The sequence below is a fragment of the Calliphora vicina genome, chromosome 1, assembly GCF_958450345.1.
Source record: "Calliphora vicina chromosome 1, idCalVici1.1, whole genome shotgun sequence".
NCBI classification, from domain to species: Eukaryota; Metazoa; Arthropoda; class Insecta; order Diptera; family Calliphoridae; genus Calliphora; species Calliphora vicina.
The window spans coordinates 70,236,087-70,255,385 of record NC_088780.1 but is presented as its reverse complement, the minus strand read 5'-3'; the positions used below and the strand labels follow the sequence as shown (position 1 = coordinate 70,255,385).

Below are 19,299 nucleotides of genomic sequence, written 5' to 3'. Positions count from 1 at the left end.
GGTATGGACAAGATCAGCAACAAGATGCTTATGGAGCTACCCCGGATAGCAATAAAAATAATTCTTTTTATTTTTAATGCTATATTACGACTTGAATATTATCCTCCAGAATGGAAGGTTTCACTGGTTACCATGATACCCAAGCCGGGAAAAGATCACACAAAAGTTGAATCATACAGACCCATCAGCCTATTGTCTAATATATCAAAGCTATTTGAGAAGATACTTATGAACAAGTTGTACCCGATGTTAACTGAAAACAATTGTATTCCGAATCATCAATTTGGATTTAGAAGAAAACACAGTACTATCGAACAAACCCATAGACTTGTAAATATGGTGAGAAAAGCGTTTGAAGAAAAGAAATACTGTTCTGCACTCTATCGACATCTCTCAAGCGTTTGATAAGGTATGGCATGCTGGATTAATATACAAATTGAGTCAAAATTTAACGGCAAACACACATAAGCTGTTGGAAAGCTATTTAACTGGTCGAACATTTAAGGTTAAAGAGGGAAACTTTTTAAGTACTGCACAACCCATTGAAGCTGGAGTCCCCCAAGGCAGTATCCTGGGACCTTTTTTATATTTGATGTATTCGTCTGATATGCCAACTAACAATCGCACTCATACATCAACATTTGCTATTCTAAGCATTCATGAAAACCCTCAAGAAGCGTCTCGTTACTTACAAAACCACATATTTGAATTAGAAAAATGGTTAAAACAATGGAAAATTAAAGTCAACGAGCAAAAATGTACACACATTACATTTACATTTAGTAGAGAATCATGCCCCCCTATTCATATCAATAACCAAACAATAATTCAACAATCGGAAGTGAAATACCTCGGAATACATCTCGATCGTCGCCTTACATGGAAAAGTCATATAGATGCAAAGTTGACTCAAATGAAATTGAAATCAATTCAAATTAATTGGCTTATTGGCAGAAACTCCACGCTTAGTTTAGATTGTAAACTTCTACTTTATAACATGATCATAAAACCGATATGGTGTTATGGCATACAGTTATGGGGCACGGCCTCAGCGTCAAATGTAGGAAAGATCCAAAGACGCCAAAACAAGTTTCTAAGAATGATCACAGTTGCCCCCTGGTATATCAAAAACGCGAATATACACAAAGATCTAAACGTGCCCATTGTAAAAATTGAAATCTCGAAAAATGTACAAAAATATTAAAAAAAAACTTAAGGTTCACCCAAACCCGCTGGCCCGCAACATATTAGATAACTGTGGCCACACTCGATTAAGGAGGAGGGACACAGCAGACCTAATCTAGAAGGAAGAATGCCAATTTAACCAAAACAACCATGAACACAAAATTTTTTCGTCCGGCACTGGCTGGACTAATTAAATAATAATATTAGATATAAGATTTGAACCACTTATTGTTAGTTCATTAAATAATGAAGATACAATAAATAAATGATGATAAAAAAAAATGGTCTGTTAAGCACAGCCTGCAATAACATTGATTGCATTTTAAGCATATCTTGCATCATGTTACTCATTGAGTTTGTAAAGTTATTTACCGATTACACAAGAGTTTCTATTGTAGATTCTAGTCTGGTAAAATTGAAAATTGGCGTTTGCTCTCTTACCTCTGGGTTCATATTTTGGTTTTGTGGTTGACGGACTTGCGTCTAAGTTTGGTTGTTTCTTAGTACATTTGCAAATGTTTCTTTGTTGTCATATGTCTGTTGCAACGGGTGGTAGTTAAAATTGATGTTATTTAATGGCTGAACGGGGAAAATCTTCGGTTTGTGGCTTTGTGATTTTTTAACAATTGAGTAGACAGGACAACCCCTGTAGTTTGCTGTGTGGTTACCTCCGCAATTGCTGTATTTTTTATTTTAGGATCATCTTTAGATTTGTTACATTGGGATGTGTTATGCAACTCCCCGCAAATGACACATACTGGTGGCAATTTGCAATATGCCTTGGTGTGTCCATATTCTTGGCAATTCATACATTGGACGGGGCCAAATCGTTTGTGTGGTTCTTCTACCGTAATTTTACGATGCAATAAGTACTTCAGGTTATATATTGGATGTGTTTCATTTTTTTTTCAGGTTTATGTCACCGGGTTCAAGTTCAACACGGAAGAGTGGTTGGGGTTTTTTTTTCGCGATTTCTAATGTTTATCACATTTTTTGTCTTAAAACCTTTATCTTCTAAGCTTTGCTTTATTTCGAGTGGTTCAACATTACAGTCAATACCCTTTATTACAACTTGTAGACCCTTGCTTCCTTCCAGCTGATAAGTGTAAAAACTTTTCTTTTGAGTTTAATAGATATTAAACGTAGTATTATCTTCTTAAGTTTGGACTACTGCTACTCTTAAACCAAAGCATTGAAAAACAATTAACAGAGCTATATTCGGCTGTGCAGAATCTTATATACCCTTCACCAAAGTATACCTTAATATAAATACTAAATACAAGACCTACAGTGATGAAGGTTTGTGTATTGAAAGAAAAAACAACAACAAACAAATGTATTTATATTATAAATACATTCTACAATGTAGAACAGAGAAGCCCATTTCATAGCACAATTGTGCATATATTCTTATTCTCTTTGATTTAATAGTCACTGATACAGCGACGAATGAACAGGCTAAGCGGATGTATTACTATTTTTTATTTATTTTTTAATTTTTGTTCATGATCACTGAAAGAAATATTTGGATTGTTTAATATATTTCGAACTTTAAAAAATCATTGAAGTTTTGTCTATTTTTTCACCTCAATTTACTTCTGTGAACATGAAATGATTTTAATCAAAACAACGTAATAAAATAAGCAAAAAAATATTTTACATATTTTAAAAGTTTACAAATTTGTCTAAAATGATTAATATCAAACTCTCCATTAATGAGATATGATAATATGTCGCCGACAATTTGATTAAGATTGTTGGCTTGATTATTATTAACAAATAAAGCCTTAAAAATATTGGCATCTTTTATTTAGTTCACTAAACTTTTCTTTCAGTGGATCTCTCTTTCGCTCACCAACACAAATACAGTTTTAGCTTTGGACATCTCTGATGTAGAATGTTGCTGTTGGGTGTTTGTGCTGTTTACGTATGATAGAGTTGCTCATATGAGAACTCATTATAAACAACTCTCTCTAGTTGTGTGTTTATATTTCATATAAACACACAACTAAACTTGTGTTTTCTCTTTATGTTATTATATATGTGCATGATTTCATGAAACACTAACAAAATACATGGTCTATTTAAAATATATTATTTAAAGAATATTTTTTTTGCTTATATCTAAGCCATTTTTGGACCGATTTTCTCGATTTCAAATAGCAACCGAGCCGGGAGAATTCCAGAGATATTGATATATGAATCATGTATGTATGTTATTTATGGGCTTCCGAAAGTTGATTTCAACACACAGACGGACAGACGGACATGGCTATATCGATTCCGCTATCTATAACGATCCAGAATATATATACTTTATGCGGTCGCAAATGAAAAATGTGGAAATTACAAAGGGAATGACAAACTTGCAACACATGGTGAAGGGTATAAAAATGTGTGTCCTCTTTCCAATGACATATCATTTGTTTTGTAAAACGCATTTTTTCATTTTTCTTTTATCGCCACAAGTCACCATATAGCTGTCCCAATGTGCAATACAATAACAAAATACCTAAAAAACCTTTAAAATTTTGCATTTGCTCGTGTTAAGATAGCTGAGGTATAATTTATTATATTTTGTCCCGCGTATGATTGGAAAATCCCGAAATTTTTCACATATTTTTAAAATTTTCCCGCTTTTTGCAAAAATAAAACTGGTAACCCTAGTACCAATGAGCAATAGAAATAATTATGATGACATAATGGATGCACTACAACGTAAGTACGAAGAGGACACATGCAAAAATATACCGAATATAATTGTGTAGTAGAGTGCAGAAAGTCAATGACTCGCTCGCTACAAGACTGCGATGAAAACAGCTTACTTATCCAGGCGAAAACCATCCGTTCTAGATTAATTCAAGATATAGGCATTTGTGAATAGTATTCTTGATCCTGAGGTAAAAAATGTGGTTGTGCAACACGGAAGTCATCATTTGCGGGAACCATCTCAATCGCGCTGGCACAAGAAACAGCGAAAATAATATTCCAGTTATATCTGGTGTTCCTCAAGTGGGTCCAGTATTATTTCTAATATTCATTAATGATCTACCATCCTGTATTTAGAATTCCAAAATGTTAATGTATGCCGATGACGTTAAGCTCTTCCTTAGCTTAAACCAATCTAGCCAATGTTCTAACATTAATCTACCATCATATGAAAGTCGATTAGCACTCATAAAACTCCCTACTCTAAAAAGTAGGAGAATATATATGAATATCTCATTCATGATTAATTTACTGAATGGGACAACTAATTCGGAATTCCTACTTCGTAAAATCGAATTCATAGTTCCAAATCGACCAACAAGGAATTATATTCCAATTAAGATCCAATATTTCCGTTCAAATTATGCAAACTTTGATCCGATGCGTAGAGTTAGTGCTGAATTAAACGGCCCATAATCATAGTCAAACACTAAAGTCGGTTCTTTTTAAAAACATCTTTAAAATAAAAACCTGCTTTTTATTAATTTGCAACCAAAATTATGTTTGCATAGTCAAAATTAAAGTATGTTTTAAATTGCACCGACAAATGTAGAAAATGTTTTCATACAATATACAAAAAAATACAGACAAGTGGCAACGCTGAACAGCTGACATACAAATTTAAAAAAAAAATCCAAAAAACGTAAACAATAAAAGTAACCGGGACATCTAAAGAAAGAAAGTTGTTTGTTGTCGAAAAATGGAAAAGATAAGATTAATATCATAATTACGATATTATGGTACCAATTTTATTGATAACTGTTCAATAATTGCAAAATCTCTACCAATATCTTGTAACTTAAACATTTTTTACTTTGTGACGAACTTTTTTACTCGGCGAAGAACAGATGATGCTGTTGTTAAACGAGTTAAAAACAACTTCAGCTAGTTTTACATTTAGAGTCGACTTCAGCGTCAGAAGTATACTTTAACGAGTTTAATTCTCTTAAAATGTACTTTATTTTTGACTATGATTATGGGCCAACAACTTCCATCCTCTTATTGATTATTCGAGTGATCCTAATGCCATTAAACGGAGTATTCATTTATTAAACTGATAACATTTAAACTTTGTATTTTTTAAATTATACTATAGTAAATAGATTTTAATTAAGATATAAGAATTATGCTAGCCTGTAAGAAATTGTAATTTCATTGGCGAATTAAATTGGCGAATTAAAAATATGGAGCAAAAATATATGATTTGGCGAAATGTGGAATGGACAGCGGATTTGAAAATAGCAATCAAGTAAGAAAGCCGTCGAGCATCAAAAACTACCACCTCAGTAAGAAACGTTTTATGTGCCCGAATGGAGGGAAATTGTGAGAACATTTTGTTTGAGGTAGAACCAACTGAAATAAAAAATTATATTATAACAGCAAATCCCTCGTTAAATCCTTCTACAACGGAATAGTTCCTGTAAGAGTGCTTAACTTGTCCAGCTATGAAAAAATCATTTCATATCGCTTCAGCAGAGGCAGTAATCAATTACGAAAGACGCCCCACCGTTGCTTTTGGCAATTGTATAGATAAATTGTGTGCTGCCATCAAAATAGGGCCTCTGTTCTACTAGAGGTTAGTAGTATAAATATGGGGTTTCTGGCAGAGAAGGGGAATTTTGAAAAGTTGTATGAGGAATATTGAAGAGCATTTTCTGAAATTAATGCAGCGACAATTTGATGACGAGGGATTTTTGGCAGAGAAAAAGACAGCGACAATTTGTAAAGTTTTGTTTTCTTGCTTCAGGTAATTTGAGTAATGTACATATAAAAATGCTTTGTGTGGAATTGATTTTGTTTTTTTATTTCATTAGTTTTGTTGTACTATTGTGTAGAGGCCAAAGTATAACAAGTAGTCCAACTCTTTGACAACAGTACCTAACTCTATACATGTGTTAGTAAAAAAGTACATGTGTGAGTAACAAAATTACACATGTGTTGGTAACTTTTAAATTTTCTACAGGCAACAGAGTTTTATAAATATGTTCTAAATTTGAGTTTGTATGAATTTTCAATACCAAAAATTGCAACTCTGTCCTATAGTTTAAATTCTACAATAACAAAAAATTACATGTCAGAATTTCCAAAAATATTTTTTTCTTGATTTGTGCAAAATATAAACTTTTTAACAAAGAAAGTGTGCTAAAAGTGTTTAAAAAAAATATAAAATTATATTTGTTAAAGTAATAGTGTGTAAAAAAACGTTATTTTATCAAAAATTAAAAGTTAAAATTTCAAGACATTTAATTTGTTTACATTTCTCTGAGCTCACACGGTACCCGTATATGTGAGAGAGTAATTTGAAAAAACTGAGAGTTGGACTACTTGGTATACTTTGGTAGAGGCTTTTAATGCAGTTTTAATAGTAGGGTTTATTTTCTTTTAATTAGTCTACACTAGGGTGTATACCTATAATTTTAATTATAGGGAAGATTAATTTTCGTGTGACTTGTGAATTAGCAAGATGATTTTTTTCAAGAATTTGTTAAAGAAAATTTAGTTTTGAGTTTCATATTTTTTTGTAAATTGTGTTGTTTGGTTTGTTTTCCTCTTTTTGAGTGTGAGTTGTTTTAATGTATTAATGTAAAACACCTCCTTGAGTGTTTTTTCAAATTAAATATATTTTGGAAAATATTTGAGTAGAAATCATCACTTAAAAATATAAATACACAGTTCAAATATATAAATGTAGCATTCTGAAACACTGAATTGGAAAAGTACAATGTAGTAAACACTTTCAAACATGGTGGATAAGGGGTCATGTTGTGTGGTTGTATGGCTGCATCTGGTGTAGGAAACTTAGTTTTCATCGACGGTTCAATGGACAAAACAGTGTACCTTAATATTTTAAAAGAAAACCTAGTACAATGCGCTCTAAAGTTAAAGCTTGGGAACGTTTCTATTTTCAACAGTACAATGACCCCAAACACACTGCCCATGACGTCCGAATATGAATAGTGCATCATGTTGCCCACATTCTCCCGACTCCTCCGCAATCACCTGACATGAATTCCATAGAACATTTGTGGAATAAATTGGCCGAACGTGTAGGAAAGCACCATATTATTAGTAAGACTCAACTTAAAGAAGTCCTGTTACAAAAATGGCAAAATATTGGAGCTGACGTCACCAAAAATGTATCGATTCAATGCCAAGAGGATTAAAAGAAGTCATTAAAAAGATAGGCAACTCCACAAAATATTAAACTATTAAAAAAAAATATTTTCCTATTAAAAATTAGAAACTGTGTGAATATTTTTGTCCCCCTTAAAATCGAACTTCGAAACATTAGATAATTATTTTTCTGAAATGTGCCACCTTATGTTTAGTTTTTCCATAAGTTATATGTAAATAAATATTTTTGTTGAAATCCGTACGAATGTTGGGTCCTTCGTTTAAAAAATATGGACGATTAAAGATAAATCTGAATGCTGTGTGAATATTTAAGTCCGGCACTGTATATCCACTAAAGATTTACAGTCATCAAAACCACATAAGGTTTTATCATTGTTTCGTCATAGGACCAAATATGGAAACGTTGTAATTGCCGAACTTGAAGATGCATTTTTATACCTCCCAAAACAATACAACAATTTGAATGATAGCGTGCTTGAAGCAATTGCTACTGAACAATTTATACTAACGAAGAAGTTGGAAAACAACAATAACGTTTTAGAATTGGAAGAGCCAATCCCCGCCGCTGAAAAGGATAAGGTTTTCGATGAAACCTTTTTCATTCCTAATTCTCAACCGTTTTTTAGTTGGGAATTGAGGGCAATATGGATCGTTATCAGTACAAATCTATTTTGGAACAAAATTTGACAGCATCGGTTGATATTTTAACTCTTGGCCAAAGTTGGATTTTTCAGCAAGATATCGATCCGAAACATACGTCTCAAATTGTCAAAGATTGGGTACTCTACCATGACCCTCGACAATTGTACATACCACCTCAAAGTCCGGACTTAAATGTTATTGAGCACGTGTGGGAGATTCTACAACGGAATATCAGAAAACATCATATAACTAGTGCACCAATGCTAAAGGAGAAGCAAAATATAACGTCCGCAGAACTGGAAAATTTAGTTGCTTCGATGCCCAGACGCTTACAGGCGGTTATAGATGCCCGTGGTGGCCCAAAGAAATAAAATTTAATGAAAATTTGTCAACATATTTTTTTAATTTTTTGTGAATAATGTTTAAATTAATTATAAATTTAGCGATATTGTTTGTTATATTAATACAAAATACATTTGAAATAAAACTGCATCATTACTTTTACTTATTATGATTTAAAAATCCGTGAGTTACGAAAATAATGGGCGTACGTAGACTTTTGTCGGTCACTGTACATATAAATATGAATTTTGAAGTAAAATATAACAAAATATGCATTATCAATAAATTATGCAAAAATATGCACTAACCATCTTACAGGAAAATGTGCGATTCGGATAGATAATTATGGTGTTTTCTTTTCTGGCATACATGATGCATTTATTCTGCCTTTTACCCTTCTTTGTGTTCTTTTCTGAAAAAAAATGTAGTTTGGTCGTGTTCTTTTCTAATAATGTTACCCTAAAACCCTGAATATATGCTACATGTTTCACCCTCAATTTTATAAAAGGGTTAGAAATGCACCACTTTTTATGTAAGCAAAAAGTATGGTTTTATAATATTTCGAAGCTACATTGCATAAATGGTAATGATTTTTGTTCTATTGTGATTTAAAAATGGTACAAAATATATAGGCAACATTTTGTGTCAGAAAAGAAAACACCATTAGTCTATACTCAATTTGGAGGTTCGAGAAAAAATATGCATTTGCAAATAAATCCGCCCCCTAGTAATAACTATATGGTCCACATTTCCAAAAGGGTCACAAATGGCAAATATTTGACGAAAAAGACGTAACCGCTAAATAAAATATATTTTAATTCTTTTATATATTGTCAAAAACTCCTTTTACTTAAGACAATTCAAACAAATATTTTATTTGATGCGGTTTGATCTTACAAAACACTTGTAAGGGTAAACACGTCAAACAAATGTGTGCTAAAAAAATTTGTTACGGTTTTTTAATAGTTCGTGTTTTAATAGTTTTTAAAATTGAACAAAATTTTCGAAGTTAGACTATTATATCGAGTGTCACAATAATCCGCTTAGAAATTCCTAAAAATATATTAAAAAGTCATTTTACATTTTATTAATATATGTATGTTGTTTGTTATTATGTTTTTTTATTTAGAACAATTGGATCGAATTGAAGAAGGAATGGATCAAATTAATGCCGATATGAGAGAAGCAGAAAAAAATCTAAGTGGCATGGAAAAATGTTGCGGAATTTGTGTATTACCTTGCAATAAGTAAGTATTTTAATATGCTTTTAAATTTAACGTCCCACAGTAGTATAGAAAAAAAGAGGAAAATACATAAATATGTATATAACTTTTAAACGGTTAGACCGGTTTGAATGAAATTTCGGACATATTCGCATTTGAAAATTAAAATTTAAAATTCAATTTTCCCGATTTTCTTAACGTTTCCCTCATTGGACTAACAACAAACGTACCATCTGCTGATGTTTTGCGCCAATATACGACTGCTGCATAAACTACTTTAGACCAGTAATGCGCAGCTAGAGATTCTAATCGGGACTGGTTTTTGAAAATCCCGGGGTTCGGGTTTTGGTCAAGAATACCGACCCGGGGTTTCGGGTGCGTCATTAGGTGCGTTGAACCACCACAAAGAGTGACAATTTTCCAAAAAAAATGGACGCTATTATTTTTATTTACGCAAAAACCTTCAGAAAAATTATGATACCCGAAAAACAAATGAAGTGACCTGGTCACAAACGAACTCTAATGTACATAATGGTAAAAAACAGTACCTTATCTTTTAGCCTTTTAGCAATCGAAATATTTTCATTTTGTTCGAGCGCCTCATCTGAGATAAAATCAGTTTCATTTGAAGTTTTGAGTTTTTTTAGACAACTTACAAGAAAAAGCGAAGAATTGATTTTCTAGAGCCCCACTCAAGGAAAATCAAAAATACCATTAACTATATTGTAGAACAAGTTGAGCTTAACAACTTTGCTGAACATCAAAATGCATGAAAAAGGCACACAAAAATTGCAATTTCCCCTATTTATTTATGAAAAACGAGATTTGGAAAATTCTAATTCAACTGCTTAATAATTTTTGGACTTCCCTAGCTGTAGGTGGGAATTAGTGCCATTCGCAAATAGGTACAATCTTGCAAAAGTGAACTGGCCTGGTTTTAATTAGTTCATATTATCGCGAGTGCACTGTATTCCGATATTTCGAAAATGGAGGATGTTGCACAACTTATATACGCGTAACTCAAAAATGGTTTAGAATGCAATCTCACAGAATATATTTTGTATCGTAGCGTAGTAGTTATAATATAATATTCTTCAGCCTTTTGATCATCTTTCGTTATTCATGGCTCTTTATAACAGAATCTCTCAATATCCTAAAATAAACGTAACGACATAAATTCTTCTCTTTTATTATTTCAATTCGAGAAGACTTATCAACTCTATTGAACGTAGGGCAATAAGAGAGATAATGATTTTGGTGTAAATGACACATCTCCATAGTGTTACACAGAAAGAATTATTGCTAAAATATTTTCAAACAATCGCCTGTCTGAAACTAATTTTATTTTCTATAAATATTTTTATAGATTCTATTAATGTTTTTGTTTGATTTTTATTTTAATACAATACTTGGGATAAAACAACAAAACCAGCAAGTAAATAAGGGTGTTTGTTGTTATCATGTGCATATTAGTCACATTGGGTAATTTCGTTTGCATGTGTGTTTTTATGATGTGTGGATATAATTCCATTTGGTTAAAAATATTTTATATATACAGTGAATGTCACTTAAAATCGTACACCATCGTAGTCAAATTTAATTCATTAGTTTTAGAAAGTTGATGTTTTGGAAATATTTTAAAATGCTATTTTTATATTGTTCTATTCTATCAGAAAATTGGGTATAATTTTAATTGCCCTTATCCACAAATAAAATAATTGGGTAAGACTGTCAGTGCCCAGAATATCAACGCTTTATTTAAAATCGTAAAGGCACTAAAAAATAGCAAATGATACCCTACAAAGTATTAGGATTATTTAATATTAACATTTTTTTTAATTTTTAAAGTTTTAATTATAATTTAATATAATTGTACGAATTTAAGTGAAATATGAATTTTGTGATGTTCTTTAATTTTCATCAATATTTTTTTAACGAATTGAGGTTTTGTTAACTTTTTTGTTGAAATACATATTTTTTGTTCCAATTAATAAAATTACTTTTAATTTTTTATATAATCACCTATTATTGCCAGTATAATTTCATAATATTTAAAAAAAAATATGTTGTACTATTTTGAGTGACACTCACTGTAAGAAGTTTTGATTTTGTCAAAGGCTTGCAAAAATATGTGAATTCTATGATGTACGGTAAACATCTAAAACATTAGATGTTTTAGATGTTTATTTATTATTTTTTTTCCTTACTTTGCTTTTTCTTTCTTTATTTTTTTCTCATTTGTAGTTTTTTTCTTCTTTATTTATGTTGTTTTTTTATTTTTTTTTTGACATTATTATTTTTACCAATTTTTTTATTGGTTCTACAGCAATTTCGCTTAAAAATATTTTTTTGGATCAAACAAAAATTTTACTGTTTTAAACAAATTTTTGTTTGAAATTGTGTTGTAAATTCAAACAACTATTTTATTTAATATCATAATTTTTTTAATTGAAAAACTATTGATTTTTTTCAATTAATTATTTGCAAAATTTCTCGTTTGAATTTACAAATTTTGTGATAGGTCCTAATTCAAACAAAATTTTGTCTGATTGAGCAAATTTCTTGATTGAATCAGAAATTTAATTCTTTCTGTGTAGTATAAGCGCGAACGGACTTACTTTTTTGTAAATGTTTATTTGTAGACTTTAGTGCGATTATAGAACATTAAAAACGTGTCATATGTTTTTGACATAAACAAACAAAATATGTTTCAGTCCGTCAATTGTTTTCACATAATTTTGCTTTTCATCCGCCAGTTTATAGCCAGAACCATAGTAGAAAAATAGAAGGTAGTTTCATTCTCTCTTTATTTTTTAAAATTCTACGTCTGACATGCTTAAGGATTTTGACGTTTTCGTTAAAATAGTAATACCATATTAATTAAAAATTTTCCCATATATTCTTTGAAGTTTGTGAAAAAATTAATACATAATTTCCATTAATTTGAAAAATATTAAAAAAAATATTAAAAAAAATATTAAAAAAAATATAAAAAATATTTACTATCAAATTGGGATCAAAGGTAAGATTTTCATTTTCAAATATTTCAAAGCTAATTTGTGAACATTATTTTAAGATTTAACAAACATGAGTTGCATTTTCCCCAACTGTGAAAATACCAAATATTTTTGCAAAAATTCAAATGTAAATTTTTTTAAAGTCCCTACATTACCTAACAAACGACAACAGTGGCTGGATGTATGTAAAACTTGCGAAGAAGATTTGCCAAAAGAGCCAATGGTGTGCTCCGACCATTTCCTTAAAAGCAATATTTCAGTTAATACATTAACTTCCAACACAACATACTTAATACATTTTTATTTAAATACTAAATTATAAATTACACATTTTTTGTAAACAATTTCTCTAAAATAAAAATCATTTTTAGGAATGTGGCAACGCTTTTTATAATGCTCACAAAATAAGGAAACTTCAAAAAACCTTATTTGAAAAAAAAAATTTTGATTGAAACTACCTTCTATATTTTTATCATGGCCAGAACTATATTTGTTATACAAACACGCATTGGCCTGCACAGTTAAACAGCGCTTGTCGCTGTTTAACAGTGTTATCAATACAATTTTTTTACTGTTCAAACGATTTAAAATTTTTTTGCGATTTATTGTGTGCTGTTATAGATAAAGTGAGTACTTTGAGTGGAAGTTTTACACGTATTTTGTTTTTGTTACAATAACAAAACACATGTAAAATTTCCTCTCAAAGTACTCGCTTTTATTATAAAAACAGCACATTCAATTTTGTTTGGCTATAGTACTTATAAATAGTATTTATTTAAACATAATGTACGCGCCATCATTGTGAAGTGCTTCGAAATGTCTTCATATACGTTTATATTAGCCCATTAGGAGACAATTATAAATATTATTACCTTGTCATACAGACTTTACACATATTATGACAGATATGCAACTACTGACATTTGTAAAAAATGTAATATCAAGCCGTATGGTTATTTTGACGTTCTATAAAAATTTTTCAATGATCGTGGTTTGCAGAGCGAGAGAAAAAATAATATTCTCAATACGCAACTATTGTGATATATATTTGTCCATCTTTCCATACTACAAACAACCATTTGGACATTTCCTTTTGTTTGTTTTCAATTATCATATTACTGTATAATTTGTGCTTTATATATTAAAGGTCCGACATCTTAAAAATTAAATGTTTGTACTTTATACTAACCCCCATATCCATAATCGATGTAAATTTTTAAAAGTTTTATAAAACAAAATTACCCTACAAAATCTGTTTTATAAACCTTTGTGTAAATTTAAAAATTGATTGTCTATAAGGCCTTTAGTATACTTACATTTAATAAATTTTATAAATGTTTATATGAAATAATTTGTATAATAAGTAAATCTGACCATAACATTAAATATTTTGTTTTTTATTTATATTATTGAAATATTTTAACGATTTATAGAACATTGAACATATTTTTAAGCTTTCTTTGCAAAACAAGTATGTTTTAGTATTTTAAAATCAACAAGTTGACAACACCGTTAGTAAATGTCACGTAAAAACGTAAGGAAAATTCTATTTTTAACAGGTTCAGACATTACAGTTACGTTACTTTTTATCACGATAACCGCTTTAACTACTTTACACACAATAGAAACGATCAGCTACCCTTAAGGTATACGTTATTTATAAATGTGATGAAACTATCCTATACTACTTTACCACAATGTTCTACCCAAGCTTGTAGGGATTCTCTATCTATTGTTTACATAAAATGGATCACGTTTTCAGCATCGGCACCTTGTGCTCGCAAACCTCTTACCACTTCATCAGCAACATTGGAGTAGACTTTCAGTAGTATCAGATTTTGGAATATAAAAAAGTTTCAATAAAGATGACGTATCATGTTGGCTGGTTCATCTTCTCCAAAGAAGACTTCGCGTCGCCTTAAAGATTAATAAGAAATCTAATTTATCAAATTATCTTAAAAACCCTACTAAGAAAATAGAATATAGTCTCTGAAAAATATGTAGTGCTTTGAAAAAGAAGAGTCGCCCATACGCCTTTAAAACGGAGAATTTCCAAAAAATACTTCATTAATACTTAATAATACTTAATTAATACCAAATGATACAAATTCTAAGGTATTTCTAGACAGCAATACGGAGTATTATACTTTTCAAATTTAAAATATTATAGAATTTGGTCGGTATGTCAAAAAATCCGAAAGTAAAATACATAAGAATATAATACATAAAAATATTTTAATTGTGTAAAATAAAAACATAATTTAATACCAAAATGAATGCAATCGTGCAAGCACTTGTTGCTATCCTTTAATTTGAAAACAGAACAGAAACATGAGAGAACATAGTAGACATATGTATCTGCAACTACCCTGCCAGCAATTGGAAGTTATATTTTCGATATGTATACTAAAATGTGTCTCTTTTGTGTCGCAAAAATGTTAGTCAGCATATAAAAAAACATTTTACAAAAACAAATTACATTACTATCGAATTATGCTCATCTTAATGTACATTTTAGTTATAAACAAAAATTAACTTAATAGGCAATATTAAAAAGTACATTATGATACAAAAACGATCCATTTTAGTATACAAAGGAATATCATTTTTGGTTAGTAACAAATTTTACAATAACAAATTACATTAGTATCAGTGTTGCCACAACCTCAAAATTTTTGTAACCAAGTTTGTTTAAAAAAATAACCAAAATGCTAAAAAAGTAACCAAAAAAAATTTATTGCAAACGTCATGTTTTTATACTTCAAGATAAATTTTATGTCAAGATTTCACCATTTACAATATTATGAAAATTAGTTCTTAATCATAAAAAATTCAGAAAAATCTACCAGAATAATTTGCAATTAAATATATATATTTTTTTTTTATTTTTCTATTTTACACAATTATTATTACTGAATGTAAATCTTTTAATTTTTTAAAAATATCTGACTTGAACATATTGCGTTTGTTGATGCCTGAGGTAATGTCGGGTTAAGGAGAAGAAAATTTTACATGATATTTTGTTGTTGGGCAATAGATTTGCGCAACTAAATTGCCTAGTGTGAAAGGCGTCATAGCTTTTCAAATATTACACTTTTTCTGTGGTTTTGCTGAACATTTTTCATTTTAAAAATATCTGCATGCAGCCTGTGGCATATGATATTGGTAATTTTCAAGAATGATAAACTAAAGATTACGCCATCACGCGCACATAATTAAATCTTTCTGCTCATGTAGAACTCAAAGAAACTGTGTTCCTATTGGTTAATAGTCAAGTAATTGTAATTCTAAGGTTGCCAACTCTGACATAATACATAAAATGTTTCGCCAGAAATTGTAATTTTCACATATGAAACAGACTTGGCAACCCTTAAAATGGAATATCTACGTCATTTAATGGGAAATCGTGCGCAAGGCGTAATCTTTAGTTTATTATTCTAAACAAATAGCTAAGGTTGAAGCTAGCTAACTAAATATTATATTTAAACTTTCTTGTTCACATATTTTTAATCTTATTCAATTTAAAGAATCGATCAGAGGAACAAAATTGACAAATTATTTTGGTGCAGCGAAAAATATAATTGAAAACACATATGTGGGACATTTATTTTTAAAACTTTCTTTATTTTTGGTTATTCTTCTGTTTATTCTATATGTTTCTTCTTATTGGTTAAATATTGCATAAATTGAATAAAATGTATAAATAAATCTGATACAAAAAAATAGTAGTGTAATACTGTACTCGGTTTTTTGCGAACCGGTTAATTTAAAATGTTGATTTTCGGTTAACCGGTTTATCCGGTTTTTATCACTCGGTTAACCGGTTTTTAAAATTTAGGTTTAAAATTAAGAAATCTCATGGTTTTGTGTATTTTTTTATATTCATTGTACAAACATTATTGGTCTGATTTGAAACCTAAACTGCTGATTTACAATATAAACCTATTTAGATTGATATTTTTAAGAAGTAAAATGATTCTAAATAGTAGAGGACGATGAGTTTACTTAAAAGCTTGAGTTTACGATGAGTTTACATAATCAAACTATAAAAATTAAATTCCGCAGAATTCTAGAAGTTAAGCAAAATCTTAATAATGATTCATTATAAACTTAGTGATGATTTTACCAAACGTCAAGTTGAATTTGATGTGCATACCTTCTTTCAATCAATTTGACTTCATTAGTGTGTTTTGTTCTTAAAATTTTATTTTATTATTCATTTCGTTAGCTTAGTGTACAAAGTCCTTTTCAGAAATAACAACGTTCCAAAATCCATAATTTGAAATATTTTGAAATCTGATTCCATATCAGAAAAATTTAATGAATAAACCAATAATTAAAACAAGTATATTATATATTTAGTAACATATTTATACTCAATTCCATTTGACTGACATAATAATTTTGAAATTTTTACAAAATAAAATGGACTTAGCACTTTTGTATATTCATAGGTATTTAATATTAACCATTCCTGACTACTAAAAACTAAAAATTTTAAAGCTGTATATACTTTATTGGACATTTTATGTTTTCTACATATATATGACGGTTAACCGGTTTAACCGGTTTTTTCGATGTCGGTTAACCGAAAAACCGGTTTTCTAAAAAAGCCCAATTTTCGGTTAACCGACAAACCGGTTTTTTAAAAAGTCAGTTTTTTATAAACACTAATCGTATATTGAAAAATCTGTCTATAACAAAATGTTTTGAAAAAAGTAACCAAAATGAAAAATAAATACACATCTACACATCAGGAATAAAAATAACCAATTTTGGTTATAAATAACCAAAACGGCAACACTGATTAGTATCAACTTTTTACTGTTTACATTTTAAAAGAAAGAAGAAGAACATGACAATACTCAGTATATTTATGAATTTTAAAATCATCGGTTGTGTTAAATAAAGTGTGTGTTTTTAACTAAATATAATTTATAAGTTTTATTAAATAATAAGTGATAAATTTGTAAATTAAAAGTGTGAATAAATAAAGTTTTTTTTTTACAAAAGTGTAGAGTTAGTACAATAACTAGTGAATTTTTTAAACAAGGTAAATACGAAATTGGAATTTTTTAGTGAAACTTATTTTATATAATTTTTTATATTCTAATTAATGTCATGTTAAGTTATATCATTATTTTATTTATATTTAATGTAAATAAGTATATGCATAGTGTTTTCATATCTGGAATGCAATAAAATATTTCCATTTTAATGCAAGAAGCAGAATTGGAAACATTATCTTCTCTCTGGACACTTTTTAGACATAAATTTAGATATAATAATAATAATAATAATACACTAAATGAATAGAATTGGTAGGTATCATATGCGTGGCACGTTTTTTCCCGCACTGTGGCACTATTACAATAAGAAAACGATATCATATTCGATGAGTTTCAACTTCAAGATGATACGTTTGGGACACTTTTTGGATAGTAATTGTTGGCAGGGTACACGGTATGCTTGCAAAAAGTTATTCTCTATACATATGTATATAAAAATGAAATGGTCCATGTACATACATATGTAATGGCATGACTTGATAACGGCTGAAGTGATTTGACTCGATTTGATTCGAATCGAAATTTTCAGTAGATGGTTTGCAAAGAAAAAAAAGAAAAAATTCGCAAATTTAAATTTTTAATATATTGCCTCCTTTCCACTTCTCATTTTTTTAATAAGAGAAATATTTTGGAGAAACTTGATAAACCAACATTAGTAAATAGGTACCGAGCGAAGCCGGGCGGTCAGCTAGTATATCTATACAAATAAACAGCAACAGTTGAGAACGGCTGGACCGATTTGGACAATTTTTTTTTAAATGTTCGTTATAGTTACTGCTAACATAGCGGCCATTCATGAAAGACATCCAACTGTTGTTCATTTAACCGTACATCTGGAAAATGATCAAAGAGTGTAATTTACTGTGGAGAATTTATTATAACGAGTTGATCGACAGCCATCTTGAACATTGACCAGATTTTTTGAAATGTGCAGGAATGATGACAGCCAACCAAACGGACGAGCATCTGTAATGTAAGATTGTTACAGAAAGTTGAAATACAAAAAACTATGTATATATTACTTTCAATTTCGTATCTAAAGCAGTTTTTTTATAAGTACTCAATTTAATTTTCTATAAACTTATATGTATTTGTTTATGACATTATCAGTTTTCGCATAATTAATATCAATGTTCGCATAATTTAATTACACTGTGCTCGAAATTTACACTTTTTTCTGTCAAGTAGGGCACCCAGTGGCTTAATCTAATTCGGTTACGCTGAATTCAGTGGTGCTAATCGTTTTTTTTAGGTTAGCTCGTATTTTCGAGATATACCGTTATTTAGAAAATGGAGGAGGTTGCACAACATAACTCAAACTCGAAATTTTGAAAATTTTGGTTTCTAAAACGTCATTAAAAAATATCGGGGGCTATATATTTAAACCGTCTATCTTTGATTTTCACGAAAATGATTTTTTGGTGGTAAAATGTTCAGTAAAACAGCCCTCATATATGGTGTGAATTTTATAACAAACATGTTTTTTTTGCTGTTTTATTTGCATTTTTGAAATTTCTCTTCTTACACAAATAATTTTTCTGAATGCAAAACCCTCTTATCTTTTCAAATATTTTTTTGAAATAATTTCTTCAATCAAACTTAAAAAAAAATTACAAAAGCAAAATAAAAAAATTTTTCTTTAATATTGTATTATCAGACGCTATCTTAAATAAATCAAGTTATCTTAAATAAATCACG

At 29.6% G+C, this 19,299-nt stretch overlaps 1 protein-coding gene across 1 annotated transcript in view; it reads left to right on the top strand.

Moving 5' to 3' along the window:
• LOC135949351 (synaptosomal-associated protein 25) overlaps window positions 1-19,299 on the top strand; it is a 537,273-nt gene that overhangs the window by 322,567 nt on the left and 195,407 nt on the right. Inside the window, exon 4 of the mRNA XM_065498880.1 lies at window positions 9,422-9,539. Coding sequence (XP_065354952.1) covers window positions 9,422-9,539 — 118 coding nt within the window. The remainder of the gene's footprint in view (window positions 1-9,421; window positions 9,540-19,299) is intronic.